At 44.3% G+C, this 16,564-nt stretch overlaps 1 protein-coding gene across 1 annotated transcript in view; it reads left to right on the plus strand.

Annotated features, from left to right (window-relative positions):
• The window catches only part of cdh23 (cadherin-related 23), a 174,569-nt gene that overhangs the window by 152,125 nt on the left and 5,880 nt on the right, over window positions 1-16,564 (plus strand). Inside the window, exons 38-59 of the mRNA XM_069145115.1 lie at window positions 2,620-2,841; window positions 2,928-3,047; window positions 4,547-4,727; window positions 4,819-4,952; window positions 6,014-6,223; window positions 6,635-6,742; window positions 8,842-8,944; window positions 9,513-9,638; window positions 9,731-9,934; window positions 10,075-10,533; window positions 10,675-10,791; window positions 10,879-11,103; window positions 11,258-11,427; window positions 12,048-12,185; window positions 12,690-12,809; window positions 13,365-13,542; window positions 13,803-14,014; window positions 14,330-14,524; window positions 14,610-14,723; window positions 14,896-15,025; window positions 15,323-15,586; window positions 15,667-15,828. Of these exons, the coding sequence (XP_069001216.1) occupies window positions 2,620-2,841; window positions 2,928-3,047; window positions 4,547-4,727; window positions 4,819-4,952; window positions 6,014-6,223; window positions 6,635-6,742; window positions 8,842-8,944; window positions 9,513-9,638; window positions 9,731-9,934; window positions 10,075-10,533; window positions 10,675-10,791; window positions 10,879-11,103; window positions 11,258-11,427; window positions 12,048-12,185; window positions 12,690-12,809; window positions 13,365-13,542; window positions 13,803-14,014; window positions 14,330-14,524; window positions 14,610-14,723; window positions 14,896-15,025; window positions 15,323-15,586; window positions 15,667-15,828 (3,892 nt within the window). The remainder of the gene's footprint in view (window positions 1-2,619; window positions 2,842-2,927; window positions 3,048-4,546; window positions 4,728-4,818; window positions 4,953-6,013; window positions 6,224-6,634; window positions 6,743-8,841; window positions 8,945-9,512; window positions 9,639-9,730; window positions 9,935-10,074; window positions 10,534-10,674; window positions 10,792-10,878; window positions 11,104-11,257; window positions 11,428-12,047; window positions 12,186-12,689; window positions 12,810-13,364; window positions 13,543-13,802; window positions 14,015-14,329; window positions 14,525-14,609; window positions 14,724-14,895; window positions 15,026-15,322; window positions 15,587-15,666; window positions 15,829-16,564) is intronic.

Here is a 16,564-nt window from a genome sequence, read left to right on the forward strand (position 1 = left end):
TTTCTCTGTCCTCATCCTTTCTGGCTGATTTTTGGTCACTTTTGCATTTTGCCAGTGCCCTCACCACTAGAGGTAGCATTTTTTTTTTTTACCTTTATTTAACCAGGTAAAATCAATTGAGAACCAATTCTCATTTACAATGATGACCTGTCAGCACAGTCCACACAGTGACAACTGTCATGAGGTGTCTACAATCCACAGAAGTTGCTGAGGTAGTGCAGCTCATCCAGGATGGCACATCAATGCACGCTGTGGCAAGAAGGTTTGCTGTGTCTGTCAGCACAGTGTCAAGAGCACGGAGATACCAGGAGACGTGGAGGGGGCCGTAGGAGGACAACAACCCAGCAGCAGGACCGCTACCTGCTCCTTTGTGCAAGGAGGAACAGGAGGAGCGCTGCCAGAGCCCTACAAAATGACGTCCAGCAGGCCACTAATGTGCATGTTTCTGCTCAAACTGTCAGAAACAGACTCCATGAGGGTGGTACGAGGGCCCGACGTCCACAAGTGGGACCTGTGCTTACAGCCCGACACCGTGCAGGGCGATTGGCATTTGCCAGAGAACACCAAGATTGGCAGCTTCTTCATCGGCGCCCTGCGCTCTTCACGGATGAGAGCAGGTTCACACTGAGCACATGTGACAGACGTGACGGAGTCTGGAGACGCCGTGGAGAACGTTCTGCTGCCTGCAACATCCTCCAGCGTGACCGGTTTGGCGGTGGGTCAGCGACGGTCTGGGGAGGCATTTCTTTGGAGGGCCGCACAGCCCTCCATGTGCTAGCCAGAGGTACCCTGGCTGCCATTAGGTCCCGGGATGAGATCCTCAGACCCATTGGAAGACCATATGCTGGTGCAGTGGGCCCTGGGTTCCTTCTGATGCAGGACAATGCTCGGCCTCATGTGTCTGGAGTGTGTCAGCAGTTCCTGCATGATGAAGGCATCGATGCTACGGACCGGCCTGCCCGTTCCCCAGACCTGAATCCAATCCAGCACATCTGGGACATCGTGTCTCGTTTCATCCACCGACGCCACGTCCACCACAGACTGTCCAGGAGTTGACTGATGCTTTGATCCAGGTCTGGGAGGAGATCCCTCAGGAGAACATCCGTCGTCTCATCAGGAGCATGTCCAGGCGTTGTAGGGAGTGATACAGGCACGTGGAGGCCACACACACTACTGAGACTCATTTTGACTTGTCTTCAGGAATTTCCACAGAAGTTGGATCAGCCTGTGATCTGATTTTTCCACTTTTATTTTGAGTGTGATTCTGAATCCAGACCTCCATGGGATAATGATTTTGATTCCCATTGATCATTCTTATATTATTTTGTTCTCAACACATTCCACTATTTAATGAATAAAGATTTTCAACTGGAATATTTCATTCACTGAGATCTAGGATGTGTTGTTTAAGTGTTCCCTTTATTTTTTTGAGCAGTGTAGTTCAAAAATATTTCCCCCACTTGTACATACATATAATCTGTTGGACACTTGACTCAAACTGCTAAAGGGTTTTTCAACAATTTTAGATTGTACTTTTGTTGGGGGACATGTAGGAGGTGGATTTTTAAAAAGAATGGCAAACAATAATGCAGCAGGGATATTCAGACTTTTAGAAACCACTGGATTATACACTTCCCATAATGCACCCCAATAATGCCTTTTATTAGACCCATATCCCCTGTCTGCTGAAGTCTTGCAAACACCAAGCACCCAGTTTGTAACAAAAGCTTTCTCCATTTTATTTGTTTCAAGCACAAGCTGAGATAACAGTGATGATATCACAAGAGCTGAGTCCTCCGATTTGACAAAGTAAATCCCCCAGTGTCTGAAAAATGGTGGTAGTACTCTCTTCATGTGCAAAATCAGTGCATTTTACTGTTCGGCCTCTTGATGAGTGTAAATTGTTCCAATTTGTTAACATAAAAAAGGTTATTATGTTATTTTACATTTAAGAAAATCACAATGATGTTTGGAAATCACTAGGTCCAATTTGTTTCCACACTATTTTGAAATTACAACAGACACTTTAACCACCACAGCCTGAGGGGGCAATTCAGTCAGTCTATCTTTTTAGGAGCACTGGGTGGAGAACTGTCAGGTCAGACTAGGGGAGCAGGAATTTCCTTGACCTTTTTTACCCAATGATACTTCTATCTGAATATTTTACTGGTTTTACAAAGTACTTTCTCATAGTTTGAACCAGTTGCTGTTTACCTGCACTTTCATTTTGTGTTTGGCTTTTTCCCGGAGTAGATGAGATGACGATGAATCAGAGCCTTTAGCTACCTTGAAGCTTCATCTTTTCACCTCACTTACTCTGAAGATTTCCCCTTTGGTTCTCACAGGATATATTTTTTCTTCTGTCTGTAACTAACTCTGCTCCAACTGTTCTGTCCCATTCTGCCATGTTAAATGAATCCTGAATTGCACGTCACATATGCCATGTGATGATGATGATGATATGATGGTATAAATACATAAAGTTTATTATTTTCCAGGCCCAGTTGGTCCACATGCTGGAAGTGAATCACATATTGTCAGTAGTATTACGAAAATAAACCATAAATTATAGATACAGCTACAAAAGTTCCCCCGTGTCTCTCTTTGTTTCTGACGCAGACCTCAACCACCATCTACGTTCTTATTGTGGATGAGAATGATAACGCCCCAGAGTTTCCTGAGGAGGAGTACGTCACAGTGCTGAGCGAGGGACCAGAGACAGTGGGTGCCACCATCGCCACGGTAACAGCCATAGACCCAGATGAGGGTCTGAACGGCACTTTGCGATACGCCATCGCTCACGGCAACCTGATCCAGACTTTTCACATCAACAGCATCACGGTGAGACGTGACAACTTTTATACTATGGAGGTGAAGGAAATCCCAAAAACAAAATTCAACCTTGTGTGTATTCTGTTTGTATTTAGGGGAGAATTACTGCTGTGAAGGAGTTGGACTTCGAGATCAGCAATGGACACTATGCACTGGTCGTCACGGCTACAGACCAGTGTCCACAACCTTCTCTGCGCTTGACATCCAGCACAACAGTAATAACACACCACACTTTGTATTTATATCTGCTGAAATAATGCCCAAACATGTCCTCCAATATGGACCCAACTGATGACTGGGGTCTTGTTACATTTTAATGATGCATGTGACAAATCCGATTATTGTGGATTCTACCAGTCTGGCTGTGAAGTTTTCAGTCATCCAGGTCCTGGTATATCTAAGTGGCAACTGGACTTACTTGAGGTTCTTGGAAATGTTTCACTCGTCATCCAAAAGGCTTCTTCAGTTGTAACTGCCTCGAGGGGAGTCGCGGGGCTTTTAGCCTCTGGTGGGGTCGTTAACAGCTTGAGACTCATTAAGGTACCATGTGAGTCCTCGACCCACCGGGTCATCATGAGAGTCGTCAGGGAAACATGAGTTATGGTGTAAATGGGTGTTTATAGGGAGGGATCTCAGGACTGCACTGTGAGGGGATGATAAAGTTGTGTCGTAGAGCATCTCCTCTGTTTTTGTTTATACCCGTTTCGCTGACCAGGGTTATACCCACATTGGTTTTGTGTTTAAAAAGGTCAACCTGTGCTGGCTTGGCTCTCGATGTGGGTCAGACAAGTGTTGATTTCAATGTGAATGGTGGCCATGTTGTCCCGCCCCGCCCAAATGCAGCCTGCGACTTAGTTGTTATGCATCTCTTCTGGGTTGGGACCCAGGCCCTATTCAGTGGTGAAAGACGTATCCTCAATCTTTACTTCAGTAAAAGTACCAATATAGCAGTGTATAAATACTCTATTACAAGTAAAAGCCCTGCATGATAAATTCTACATAAGTAAAAGTATTGTATTAGCAACAAAATGACTGATATATTATGTATGACATCATTGTGTTATATATTGTCTTATACAAACGCTTTGTTGATGAGTTATAATTTTTTTCAAAAGCAACACAATCCTGAAACAAAATCCACCTTTACACATGAATAACTTATTACAATTTGTCCATCAGAGAGCACTGATCTCATGACCAGAGATCGACTGATGTGTGTGATGTGTTGACTGACTTGGTTTGAATTGACGTAACAAGGGTTAAACATTTGATCGTTGAACGTTTGATGGGGGTATTAATGATGGTCAGACCAGTTTGATGTTCTTTCTCTTGTCTTTCAAAGTGACGGTCATCCCTGACCAAAAAAAGTACATTTCTGTCCTCAGTTGAGCGTCCCTTGTCCTTCAGATGTAGGTTAACTTTTGAAGCAGCTGTTTTGTTTTTTTCCCAGTGTACATGTCTGCTTTGTTGGCTGCACTGAACTGTGTACACTACTTTGCTCTGCTTATGTCTGGGTGTTTTGTATTTAAGAGAGTTACTGCTCTTGAAGTGTGCAGGGATGCATGTTTGTTGTGAATAAAGAGGATTCTCAGGGAAGCCCAGTTGCCTTCAGATAACACTTAGAAATGTTGCTGGTTTGTTATTATTCATATATCACAATCAAGAAGCTATCGCTTGATGAATGCGTTAAAAAGTCCCTCTCCCGCCTCTGTAGGTGCTGGTGAACGTCTTAGATGTGAATGACGTGACACCCACTTTCCCCAGAGCCTATGAGGGACCGTTTCAGGTGACTGAGGGCCAGCCAGGACCTCGAGTGTGGACTCTCAGAGCCAGTGACGAAGACTCCGGGCTCAACGGCAAAGTGGAATACAGCATTACCGGAGGAGATCACCAGAGTTAGTATGAGATGGGTTTTCTGTGGCAATATTGAAACATCACAAATCCTTTCTATTAATCTCTGAGTTTCGTTCTGTATCTCTCTGTCAGATGAGTTCATGGTTTCTCCAGTGGAGGGTGAGCTCCGGGTGAGGAAGGATGTAGAGCTGGACAGAGAGACCACGGCCTTCTATAACATCACTGTCACAGCCCGAGACCTGGGAACCCCGTCTCGGAACAGCTCGGTGGGCCAACACTCTGACGCGCAAGCAGGCACACACCCTCACCATATCCTCTTGAACAATCAGGATCTTGATGGCTTCAGTTCTGCATTGTATTTTGGCTCACAAGCACACAGACCACATATAAGACTTCTAAATGTACAAACTAATAGATGGTTTGGGTGTTATATGGTGGGTGTTTTACCAGGACCCAAATGCAGGCTCACAGACTCGGGTATCAGTTCCAAAATACAGTCTTTATTTCCATAAATAAAAACAAACAAACAAACAAACCAAAAGGTGGCACCTATAGTGTCTGCTTGCTTCCAAGTCGGGAGAGCAACTCAACCGACTGATCCGGGGAGACACGGCTGGCAGGGCAGCGGGCAGACCAGCGGGCAGGACCGCTGGAAAAAAACAGAGTCAATAATCCTCCGAGTCAGGAGGGCAACTCCACCGACTGGTGACTCCGACAGGGAGCTCTGCAGGTGGAACTGGAGCCAGAGGGACGGGAACGGGGACGGGAACCGGACGGACGGAGAACGGACGGAGGACGGACGGGTGACTAACTAATGAACCGACAATCGGAGGAGTGCAGGGGCAGGGTACATATAGTCCGGGGAGGTGATCAGGGAGATGCAGCACACCTGCAGGTGATGATCCGGGGTGAGTGGCTGCAGCTGCTGGGACCGGTGAAGGGCGTGGCCATGGGAGGTGAGGAGAGGAGGACACAGAACAAGCAGACAGGGGACTGAGGGGACACAGGAGGAGAGGTGATCGGGGGCAAAACGGAGGAAAACAGGACTCCTGACAGTGGGAGGTTACTGTAAATGACGTAAATGCTACAAAAATGTTACCACTTTTATAAAGTACTCAATCTATTATCGTCACATGTCACTCAAACATACAGCACATAACATCTAACATGTTATGACTGCTGCTAATTTTATTGGGTTTAGAAGGACTTTTGTGGCAAAATACTTGTTTTTCTTACATCACAAAAGACACTAGAAGAGAAGGAACTCTGTTGTAGACAGGTTTTAATTGTATGTGTTTTTTTCTAAATTCACCTTTGTTCTCTTCAGATGGTGGTGGGAGTCCACGTCCTTGACATCAATGATAATGACCCGGTCCTCCTGAACCTGCCTTACAACACGAGTGTGAGCGAGAGCGCCTCCATACACACCTCTGTGGCCAGAGTCCGAGCGCAAGATGCAGACAGCGGACGCAACGCACTGCTCACTTACAACATCACCGCTGGCAACCAGGATGGAGCCTTCTACATCAATGACACAGTGAGGTTACATGGAGGGTGTGGTTAAAGCAGAAAACAGAAAAATATACTGTAACTTACTGACGTGGTAAAGTTTGAGAAGATAGTCCAAAAAAAAGGGAAACTCGCAGATTTGATCACACATTAGATTGTCAGTTTAACCTGATGTAGGATGAATGTTACAGCTCACTTTCATCTGCAGATGCTACTTAATGCTTGTCCACTCCTGACACAACATACTGTACATGCAGATGATGCTGGCAGCATACATATTTGTATATTTACATTATGATGACTAGGAATATAGCACAGCCTTTAGAGAGGGGTTAAAATACATATGCAGTAGTATTATGAGGATGTACACAGGTAATGATGTGTAGTATATAAACTGTACAGCAACACGCATGGCTTACTTCTGGCTTGTATCTCTCAGACAGGTGTGGTACAGGTGAACAGACGGCTGGACAGAGAGCGAGTGGCTGAGTACAGACTCACCGTCACCGTCAAGGACAACCCGGAGAACCCCCGCATCGCTCGCAGGGTAATCCCACTCTCCTTGTGTCGCAACTGTTCAATCTTTACCACACGCACAGTCTCATAAAGAGACCCATGAAACAATCATAAATCACTGCCTGTGGTAAAAAAAAAAAAAAAAAAACGTGTCACTTCAGGTCAGCTTTTCAAGAAATCATAATGTTGTAAGCTTTACTTCGCAGTTTTTCACCAGTTCATCCATAAACAGCAACACAATGTAACAAATTATTGGCTCCACACAACCAACGGGTTATTGCAATAAACAGCAATCATTAATTAAAACTACAAGCGGTGATATGCGGGCCCTCGCACGCTGCACGTCGGGGGTCCAGCGGGTCGGGGGCCGCCGGCTCCCCAATGTGAAGCATGCGAGTGTCCGCATATCCCGGCTTGCAGTTAAAAAAAAAATTCTCGATCTCGTTCCTTATTCTTTAAAAAAAAAAAAAAGGGGTTGTTTTTTTTGGCGGCTTTAACATCTTCAAAAACTCATGAAAGTTGGTGCATGTGCAAAGTTTTGTGAGGTTTGGAGCATCATTTGACCTTAAACAAATTCATTTTGGGTCACTTTTTGGACGACATGGTATATATGGTATATATATATATATATATATTCTAAAACTCATGAAAGTGGATACACAAATGTCCCCCGGCGAAAAATTTCGTATTCTAGTGGAGTCGCGAGTGGGCGTGGCCAAATGGCTCGAGAGCGCCCCCTAAAGAGATGCCCCGGCGACCACATTTACCTAAATTCGCCAAATCCGGTGGACACGTGTATCACACCTAGACGCTCAAAAAAGTTACAATGCACCGTTACGTCAACTCGACAGGAAGTCCACCATTTTGAATTTAGTCGCCATTTTGGGCGATTCTGACACGTTGTACTTTGTCGAACTCCTCCGAGGGATTTTTTTTTTCCGACCGACTTGAATTTAGGTTCTACGGATAGAAAACATGTTTGGGATTAAAATTTATCAAAATAATTCGTTTTCATCGATGTGTGTGCCCGTGAGAGGCGGACATTTTGAGCGTCTCGCCATGAAACTACGAGTTGCTTTAAATCTTATGTACATGGACCGACCTTCTCCAAACATCACAGGTATGATAACAGCTCTGCCCTGAAGACCCCTGTGGGGTAATATTCGCTCATGGTCATAGCGCCCCCTGTTGGCCACCGGAAATGACACTTTTCATACTTTCACATTCTACGTGGAGCTGGTTGATCACATGAACGTAAAGTCAGGTCACAATAACCTAAACATGTAGTTGATGATATATTGAGACATTCATTTGACTTTGTCAATGGGCGTCGCCGTGACGATTCAGCAAAGTTTGATGTCTCACCATGACACAGGAAGTTGATGTTTAAGGTCAACGGATGCTTGAAACCTCACGAAACGTGTCACATACATCCAGCGTGGTGAGACGATACATCTGATGTGTTTTGCGAGTGGGCGTGGCCAAACGGCTCGCCAGCGCCCCCCGCTGGAGACAGGAAGCGAGACAAAAATAGCAACTTTAACGGTCCCTCGCGCACGCTGCACGTCGGGGAGGCAGCTTCGGGGAGGCGGCTTCGGGGAGGTGGCTTCGGGGAGGCGGCTTCGGGAGTGGCTTCGGGGAGGCGGCTTCGGGGAGGCGGCGCTCCGGAGTGCGAGGGCCCGTACATCACTGCTTGCAGTTTCAATTTCATTTTAAATGCATTCTGGAAGTTTATGTACAATTTACACGTGTGTAGGATTTGTTGCCCCAGAGTATTACAAACATATATACTTAGAGAGTTATAAGAAACTTAGAACTTGTAGCTTTGGGCTTTATGGGCCTGCAAGCTTTGTATCTTACTTAAAAGCAAACTGCAGTTGTGATGTTTTCAAAAGCATGCCTCAGTGGTAAAGGTGAGAAACTGTTGTGCCAAGAGGTGCAAACAAGTTAACCACTGATTTCACACCACAGTGCAGTCTGCTGTGGTGAACACTTTAAACTCCTCCTTAACTTTGGATTCATTTGTAATACTTTGCCTCTTTGAGGGATGATTGATATATTTTTGTCTCCTCACAATATCACAATCCTTGATGATTGCCTCTTTGTCCCTTTTTTGTCTCACACCACCAGGACTCAGACCTGCTGGTAATCACCATTTTGGATGAGAATGACAACAGGCCTGTATTCACCAGGACCAGCTACAGGGCTGAAATCACTGAGAACTCTGCAGCAGGTAGCATCCTAGTGTCTGTGTGTGAGATGTGTCTGACTTTCACTTTTTCTGGGGCAATCTGTAAGTTTGCAGCACAGAGCAACATGGAACTGTCTGTAACACCGTCTCCCCCACTTCCTGAATCTGTTTACATACAGCTCATGATAAGTGAAAAAATATTTTACTTGGTATGTTCAAGGGGAGACATAAGAACTGATAGCTTTACATTTTAAATTCAATAAATTCACTCTAACACTGAATTTGTTCACAACATGGACTGATCTATAACCAGGGACTCACTGCACTGGTTAATCAGTGATTCTTCTGAATCTAAAATTAGTCCAGTTCTCTTGAAAAGTCTGATTATTAAAGTTATCAGAGTGCTGGTAGAAAGATTTCACTGTTCTTTCTTGGCATAATTCGAGATGCAACAGCAAACCTTGTATTTATCAAAAACCTACTCTCAAGTTGAGGATATTTGGTAATTGGCAGCAGATACTGCAGATGGTTTGCTGACTGAGTAAAAGATTCTAACTAACTATAAAAATGTTAGTTCTTTGTGACTTTGTTATCTTTATCTGTCCTTTAGGCAGCACTGTAACAGTTTTGAATGGGCCAGTTCTGGCTGAGGATAAAGACATTGGGCCTAATGCAGTGGTGAAGTACCGCCTGCTGGGAGCGAGGGTGGATCTCTTCACCGTGGACGCTGATACTGGTATCATTATGACTCTCCACCAAGTAGAAGAACTAAAAGGACATTTTCAAAAATTGCAACACCACAGTAACTGTGTCTGTATGTTCCTCTAGGTGTGATACATGTGCGTCAGGGAGCGAAGTTGGACCGCGAGGCATTTCAGGAGCCTCGGGTAGAGCTGTTTCTGGTTGGGGAGGACATAGGAGGGTTAAACGGCAGCGTCCCCCTCACAGTTACAATCCTGGACCAGAATGACAACCCTCCTGTCTTCAGCCCATCCAGTTTCAGCGTTCGACTCCCTGAGAACAGCCCAACTGGTGCGTGTATTGCCTTGTGGCTGTTATCTGTGTGTATGACTGTGTGAGGGTTTACATGCTGAGAATGGCTGGTCACACGGATATGAAGGTGTGTGCGCGCCTGTGTGTTTGTGCTCCAGTCATTACTTTGTCTCCTCCAGGTGTGGTGGTGACTCAGCTGTCCGCCACCGATGCTGACTCGGGCTCTAACGGCTGGCTGATGTATCGGCTGGAAAGCGGCGCTCAGGACCGCTTTGTGGTTGACTCGCTCTCCGGCGCCGTCCTGGTGGGCAACACCACGCTAGACAGAGAAGAGCGCAGCTCCTACCGCCTCGTCGTCATGGCAACTGATCGTGGCACACCCACTATGTCAGGCACAGCCACCCTGACAGTCATCCTGGATGATGTCAATGACTCGCGACCGCGTTTTATAGACCCCATAACCATGATAAACGTCAATGAGTCCACTCCGCCTAGTGTGGTCGTGGCCACGCTGACTGCAGAGGACCCCGACCTGCATCCCCGGCTGGAGTATTACATCATCTCAGTGGAGGCAAAGGATGATGGGAACAACCCAGTGGATGGCCTTCAGGAGTCCTTTGGCATCGATTTACACACCGGTGAGACACAGATCTCTAACACATTTTATATTCTGATCCAAAATCCTTTATTTTGACCAATGATGTTTGATAGTTTATATGTTAAATAAATTTGGACTTACATTTTGGAAAATAATTCCATGATTTTTGGTGAATTTTCAGGTGCAGTATTTGTCCGCAACCCGCTCAACAGAGAGCTCGTAGCTACATTTGAGATCATTGTGTCTGTCCATGACAACGCCAGCGATGTTATTGACAAGTCGGGCAGTGTTCCCAACGGTAAGTCCACTTTCTAACCCATCTTTAATTCCATGCATTCAGTTTTCTTATTCTTTATCTCTCATATCATGATCTTCTTCTGCATAGCGAGACTCACCATCAACGTGTTGGACGTGAATGACAACGCCCCTCGTTTCCGGCCCTTTGGAGTCTCCAACTTCACTGAGAAGATTTTAGAGGGGGCTCAGCCAGGCACAACACTGCTCTCAGTTTCAGCTGTAGACCCAGACAAAGGTCCCAACGGACAGGTCATCTACCAGCTGCTCCACCTGCCTCGAGGGGAATACGTTAGACTGGAGGACCCCTCCATTGGTACGACCACCAGTATGATGCCATAGGCTGCTCACAATGAGCAAAATACACCAGTGTAACTTATTCTATCTTATAGTGTCATTACTTCTTTGTTGTCTGAGTATTGCCCAGATGAGTTCTAACTATTACTATCACTGTGTTTCACATTTTTCAGGGAAGATTGTAGCCAACCAGACGGTGGATTTTGAGCAGGTACAGTGGCTGAATTTCACGATTCGAGCAAAGGACCACGGCACTCCTCCCAGGATAGCTGAGCTGCCAGTTTATCTGCGGATTGTGGATGTCAATGACAACAATCCTGTCTTTCTACAACCTGCGTATCAGGTACAAAACAGCATTATAAGAATCATATATCAGCTCCTGAAGCAGATTTGTAGAGTGTACTTTTTGTCATTTACGCCTTTAATTTGACATCTGTGGAAATGGAAGAAGCTTACAGTGAACATTTTGAAAAGTGCCTTTTCAAGGTGGAACTAATAATATGGATGACAGCCTCAGTAATGCCATTTATATGAATGTAATTAGTTGCACCTGTGTTTGACAAGTGAAAATGAAATGAAGTGCCACTAAACATGAAGCTGAAAATGAAGCTGAACTAACTAACTAACACTGTAGATTGATTATGAGAGAACACAAAAGTGTCATAGAATTAATTTATCAGCCCAGCTGTCACTTTGTTTATTCTGGAGAAGACCAGCTCATTGGCCAGCTGGATGGTCCTCTACTGCATGTCACCCCCCACCCCCCCTACCCACTTTCTTTCTCCACATTTTCTTTCTGTATCTGCTGCACTTTTCTAAAAAAAAAAAAAAAAAAAAAAAAAAAAAAAAAAAAAAAAAAAAAAAAAAAAGAGGCAAAATGCCAAAAAAATAATCTTTAATAATATTAGGTATTCCTTGCAGCGTCCTTGAGTCTAGTATTATCTGTTTGTCTTTGTTTTGTAGGAGCCCGTGTTTGAGAATGTGGACTTGGGCACCACCATCATCGTTGTGAGTGCCACAGACGCTGATTCTGGCCTCTTTTCAGTCATTGAGTACAGCCTGGTAGACGGAGAGGGAAAGTTTGGCATCAAACCATCCACTGTAAGTTAGCTCATACATCAGCACAACTAGATCCAACATAAATCCAACTACATACCGCTGCCATGAGTCCCATCTGTGTTTCTTTTATGTTGCCATTTCTTATCAAATCAGTAATCACAGCATTTATGATTTATGATGAGAAGATTTTAAATTACGTTGTGTGAGATTTTGCCAAAGAGGCTAAACCAAAAATATTCACAACCTTTTGAACTTCACTGACCCCAGAAAACGTCAGAAATGTCTCCTTTGGTGAACTCCAACCAAAGATAAACATTTATTGACTGGTGAGAAGTGGCCTGCTATGTTTTCTCTCCCTGGAGTACTCAACATCATCCTGCCTGGAAATGCAAGTTTAAACAAAGCATTTGAGTGCCCTGAAAACAATCTACATATTTGGCCTCCACGTCTCCATAAACACAGACTTAAATAAATGCTCTGATACAGCCACCACTCCCAGTCAGTGCTTGTGCTTCCTTCCTCATCGTTGCCTCTCCTCTGTGTCAGGGAGAGATCTACATCCTCTCCCCTCTCGACAGAGAGACAAAGGACCATTACACTTTAACTGCCGTTGCTCGTGACAACCCTGGCGGCAGCACCAACAACAGAAGAGAGAACTCTGTCCAGGTACAAATCAATATCTGTAATGGCACAAGGATGCTTTGTGAATTAAGGTTTTAATTTATATCAAAATAATAATCAGAGAAACCAAACATATTAGAGCGTGCCATTTTAAATCTCTTTGGGTCTATGAAAACTTGTTTCACAAAGTTTCTGTCACCTGTAAGTGATGTTGTCATAGGTAAGTGAAGAAAGCAAACGCAGGAGCAAAGACTTAGTCAGGATGTGAAAATGCAGATAACAGTGTGTATTTTTGAGGTAGATGTCAACATTTCAGAGATTAAAGAAATTATAAAATATTTTCTTTTATCTTTTATTCATTAGATTTTTTTTTGTAACCAAACAGGACAACAAAAATCTGGTGAATGCTCAAAGATTGTCAATATATATATATTGTTTTCAAACCCCAAACTTGGAAAAATCTGTACTACAATTCTTTGTTATTTAATAACTGAAACAAGTATGTGATGAGTTTAACTCTACAGATATTGTTGTCCTTGCCCATGTTTCATGTATCCTGAATATGACCTTTTTCTGGGTTGTAACCTCGTGTCACATCAGGTCCTGGTGACAGTTCTCGATGTCAACGATTACCGGCCACGCTTTACGGAGCGAGTGTTCAACACCAGTGTGTTTGAGAATGAGCCCAGTGGTACGTCGGTGATAACAGTGAAGGCTACTGACCTGGATGAGGGAGAGAATGGTGCAGTGCTCTACAGCATGCTGGGACCCCATTCAGGTATGAATATACTCATAAAAGTTTCAGGAAGGTCACTTAACTAAACACTCTGAATGAACCAACTCTCAAATTATTCATTTAATTACAATTTAATTTATTAGTCCTGGACATTGTCCAGTAAATATCCTCCTCTTTTTTTTATACATACATAATTGATAGAGAAAATGGTGCTCCACCTATGAAAGGGTATCTACAGAGCCAGCTATGGTTCAACATTAATATCTACAGTTGATCCCTGATCTTTGTCTGTTTCTTTTTAGACGCATTCTCTCTGGACCCAAACACAGGACTGGTGCGCTCTCGCCGTCTGCTTCAGTCCTCAGAGCGTTTCAACCTCACTGTAGTGGCGACAGACCAGGGACGTCCTCCCCTGTGGGGCACCGCAGACCTCATCATCACAGTCATAGATGTCAACGACAACAGGCCCGTGTTTGTCAGGCCAGCCAATGGAACCATCATCCATATCTCAGAGGTATCTACATACATGTCCCTCTATGTCATCACTGTCAATGTGGATCAGTTATATTTGTCTGACACTCCATCACTTTCAGAAAATCAATACTGCATACTGGTACCCTACACTTCGTGGTCTAATGAATTGATCTATTAGTTGTGGTTTGTTTGGTAATTAGTAGGACTTCGTGTCTATTTGCACATTTATAGACTGGTAGTCCATCACCACAAACCACAACAAAGAAACCCCTGAACAACCACAAAGTCCCATTGTTGGAGTTAGTTTGTTAGTTCAGTTCATAGAAGCCCTCTTCACTCTTTGCTCCCTGTGCAGGAACAGCCCCCAGGGTTGCCCGTGTATGAGGTGCATGCAACAGACTCTGACGAGGGCGTGAACGGAGAGGTCCGCTATGCCTTCCTGCAGACAGGAGCGGGTAACAGAGACTGGGAGAACTTCCACATCGACGCGATGTCTGGAGTCATCGCCACGACTGTGAAGCTGGACCGAGAGAAACAGGCGCTCCACAGCGTGAGTCAGCTGACTGTGTGTGTTTGCAGGTGACGCAATCGAGTGTGTAGATGTGTGTCTCTAACCGTGTGGGAATTACTCTCAGCTTATCATTGTGGCCCGTGACATGGGCCAACCAGTGCCTTATGAGACCACACAGCCTCTGCAGGTGGCGCTGTTGGACATTGACGACAATGAACCTGTCTTCCTCAAACCACCGGTGAGTGTTACTCTCAATGAATATGATTTGAAGTGGTTTTCTGTACCAACGTGCTGCTGTTAAACTGTTTGTTTGTATACAATGTGTGTGTCTGTGTGTGTGTGTGTGTGTGTGTGTGTGTGTGTGTGTGTGTGTGTGTGTGTGTGTGTGTGTGCGTGTGCGTGCACCTCAGCGTGGCAGTTTGCCTTACCAGAAGCTGACCGTGCCTGAGCACTCCCCTCCAGGTACTGCGGTGGGCAACATAACCAGAGCTGTGGACGCCGATGAGGGCGTCAATGCCATTGTCTACTATTTTATTGCAGGTGATACATGATGTTTGATTTTACTGTTACAAAAATTTGTATGCAAATATTTTCCCCATCAATTATGTTCTTTATGTTAAGCCATCTGAAGTAATGTCCTGGTTTCATGAAGAGAGAAGGAGTTTCTCCTAATTTATTGTGTCTCTATTGTGTGGTCACATGAAAGTGCCTGTACTTCAAAAGCCTGAGAATAATGAAGACATTTGTATAGATCATCTGTCTTTCTCTTCTATTTAAAGCTGATTCATCCACTGTTTTATGTGACTCAATACAAATCCTCTCCTTCTCTTTCTAAAGGGGGAAACAGTGATGGAAACTTTGGCTTGAGTCTACACGGAGAGCTGAAACTGCACAAGGATCTGGACCGGGAGGAGACCCCGGTCTACTCCATCATCATCAAGGCTTCCAGCAACAGGAGCTGGACTCCGCCCAGGGGTCAGAGGTCAGCACGGGCCAGAGCCCTGGATCCTGCTCGTGACCCCAGCCTGCTGGAAGTCCACATCGAACTGGAAGACATAAATGACCAGAAGCCACGCTTTATTAAGGCGGAGTACACTGCAGGTAATGTGCGTTCCTCCAGAAATGTGTATTACAGTCTCTGTACAAGCTGCTTCATCTTCTCTCTCTGTTTCATGTTTCAGGAGTTGCGGCAAATGCCAAAGTGGGCTCAGAGCTAATCAAAGTGGTGGCTATTGATAATGACATTGGCAACAACAGCTTGGTGCAGTACCATATTGTTACAATCCGCTACTTTCAGTCACAGAGCAACGGCAGTGAGGATGTAGGCAGTGTCTTCACCATCGGTGAGTTTCCCGAAGTACGGTATTCATGTTCATTCACAACATAGAGACATGTCAACATTTCAACAGATATACCAGGATGCATTGTGTTTAATGGTTGATAGATTTTTAACTCTGACAAAAAGGTCTTAAAAGTAGCTTCTACTTGGATTACTTGGGGATGTAAAATGTACAAAGTCACTATTGCATTTATTTTGAATATGTCACCTAATAAAATAATTTGAAATAGACAAAAACCTATTCACACATTTTTTTTCAAAAGTTTCAGTAAATTCCATGAAAACACCAAAGCCACCAATGGTGTAGCTCTGTGACAGAAGAATATCACACTTTAATACACAAGCAGTAGTTAAGGAACAAAAAGGAAAATATAGAATCTCAGATTGAAATGGCTTCAACAACACTGACTCAACAAAAAGTATCACACTCCTTCAGTATGACCTGAGTCATACACTCTCTGTAGATGTGTATTTTTTCCAGACTGGGAAGGTCCCTTATACTAATGTGTATTTTCAGGTTTTTTCCACAAGGTTTCAGTTGGACTACCGTCCAGTATGTCTGGTGAAATGACAAAAATGTTCAGCATGATCCATCCCTGTTACATCCCCAGCTCAGTCCAGGAGAAAAGGGGAATCACAGAAGTCTATGATCTAAGGAGTCATTTTGTTAAATATTTACTTTGTTGAATATTTATATTTAGAGCCAAATTAGAGCCAAAAAAAACCCATATAAAACAAAC

Source organism: Embiotoca jacksoni, unplaced genomic scaffold (genome assembly GCF_022577435.1).
Source record: "Embiotoca jacksoni isolate LCO1_2020_lvr unplaced genomic scaffold, fEmbJac1.0.p SCAF_12, whole genome shotgun sequence".
Taxonomy (NCBI): Eukaryota; Metazoa; Chordata; class Actinopteri; family Embiotocidae; genus Embiotoca; species Embiotoca jacksoni.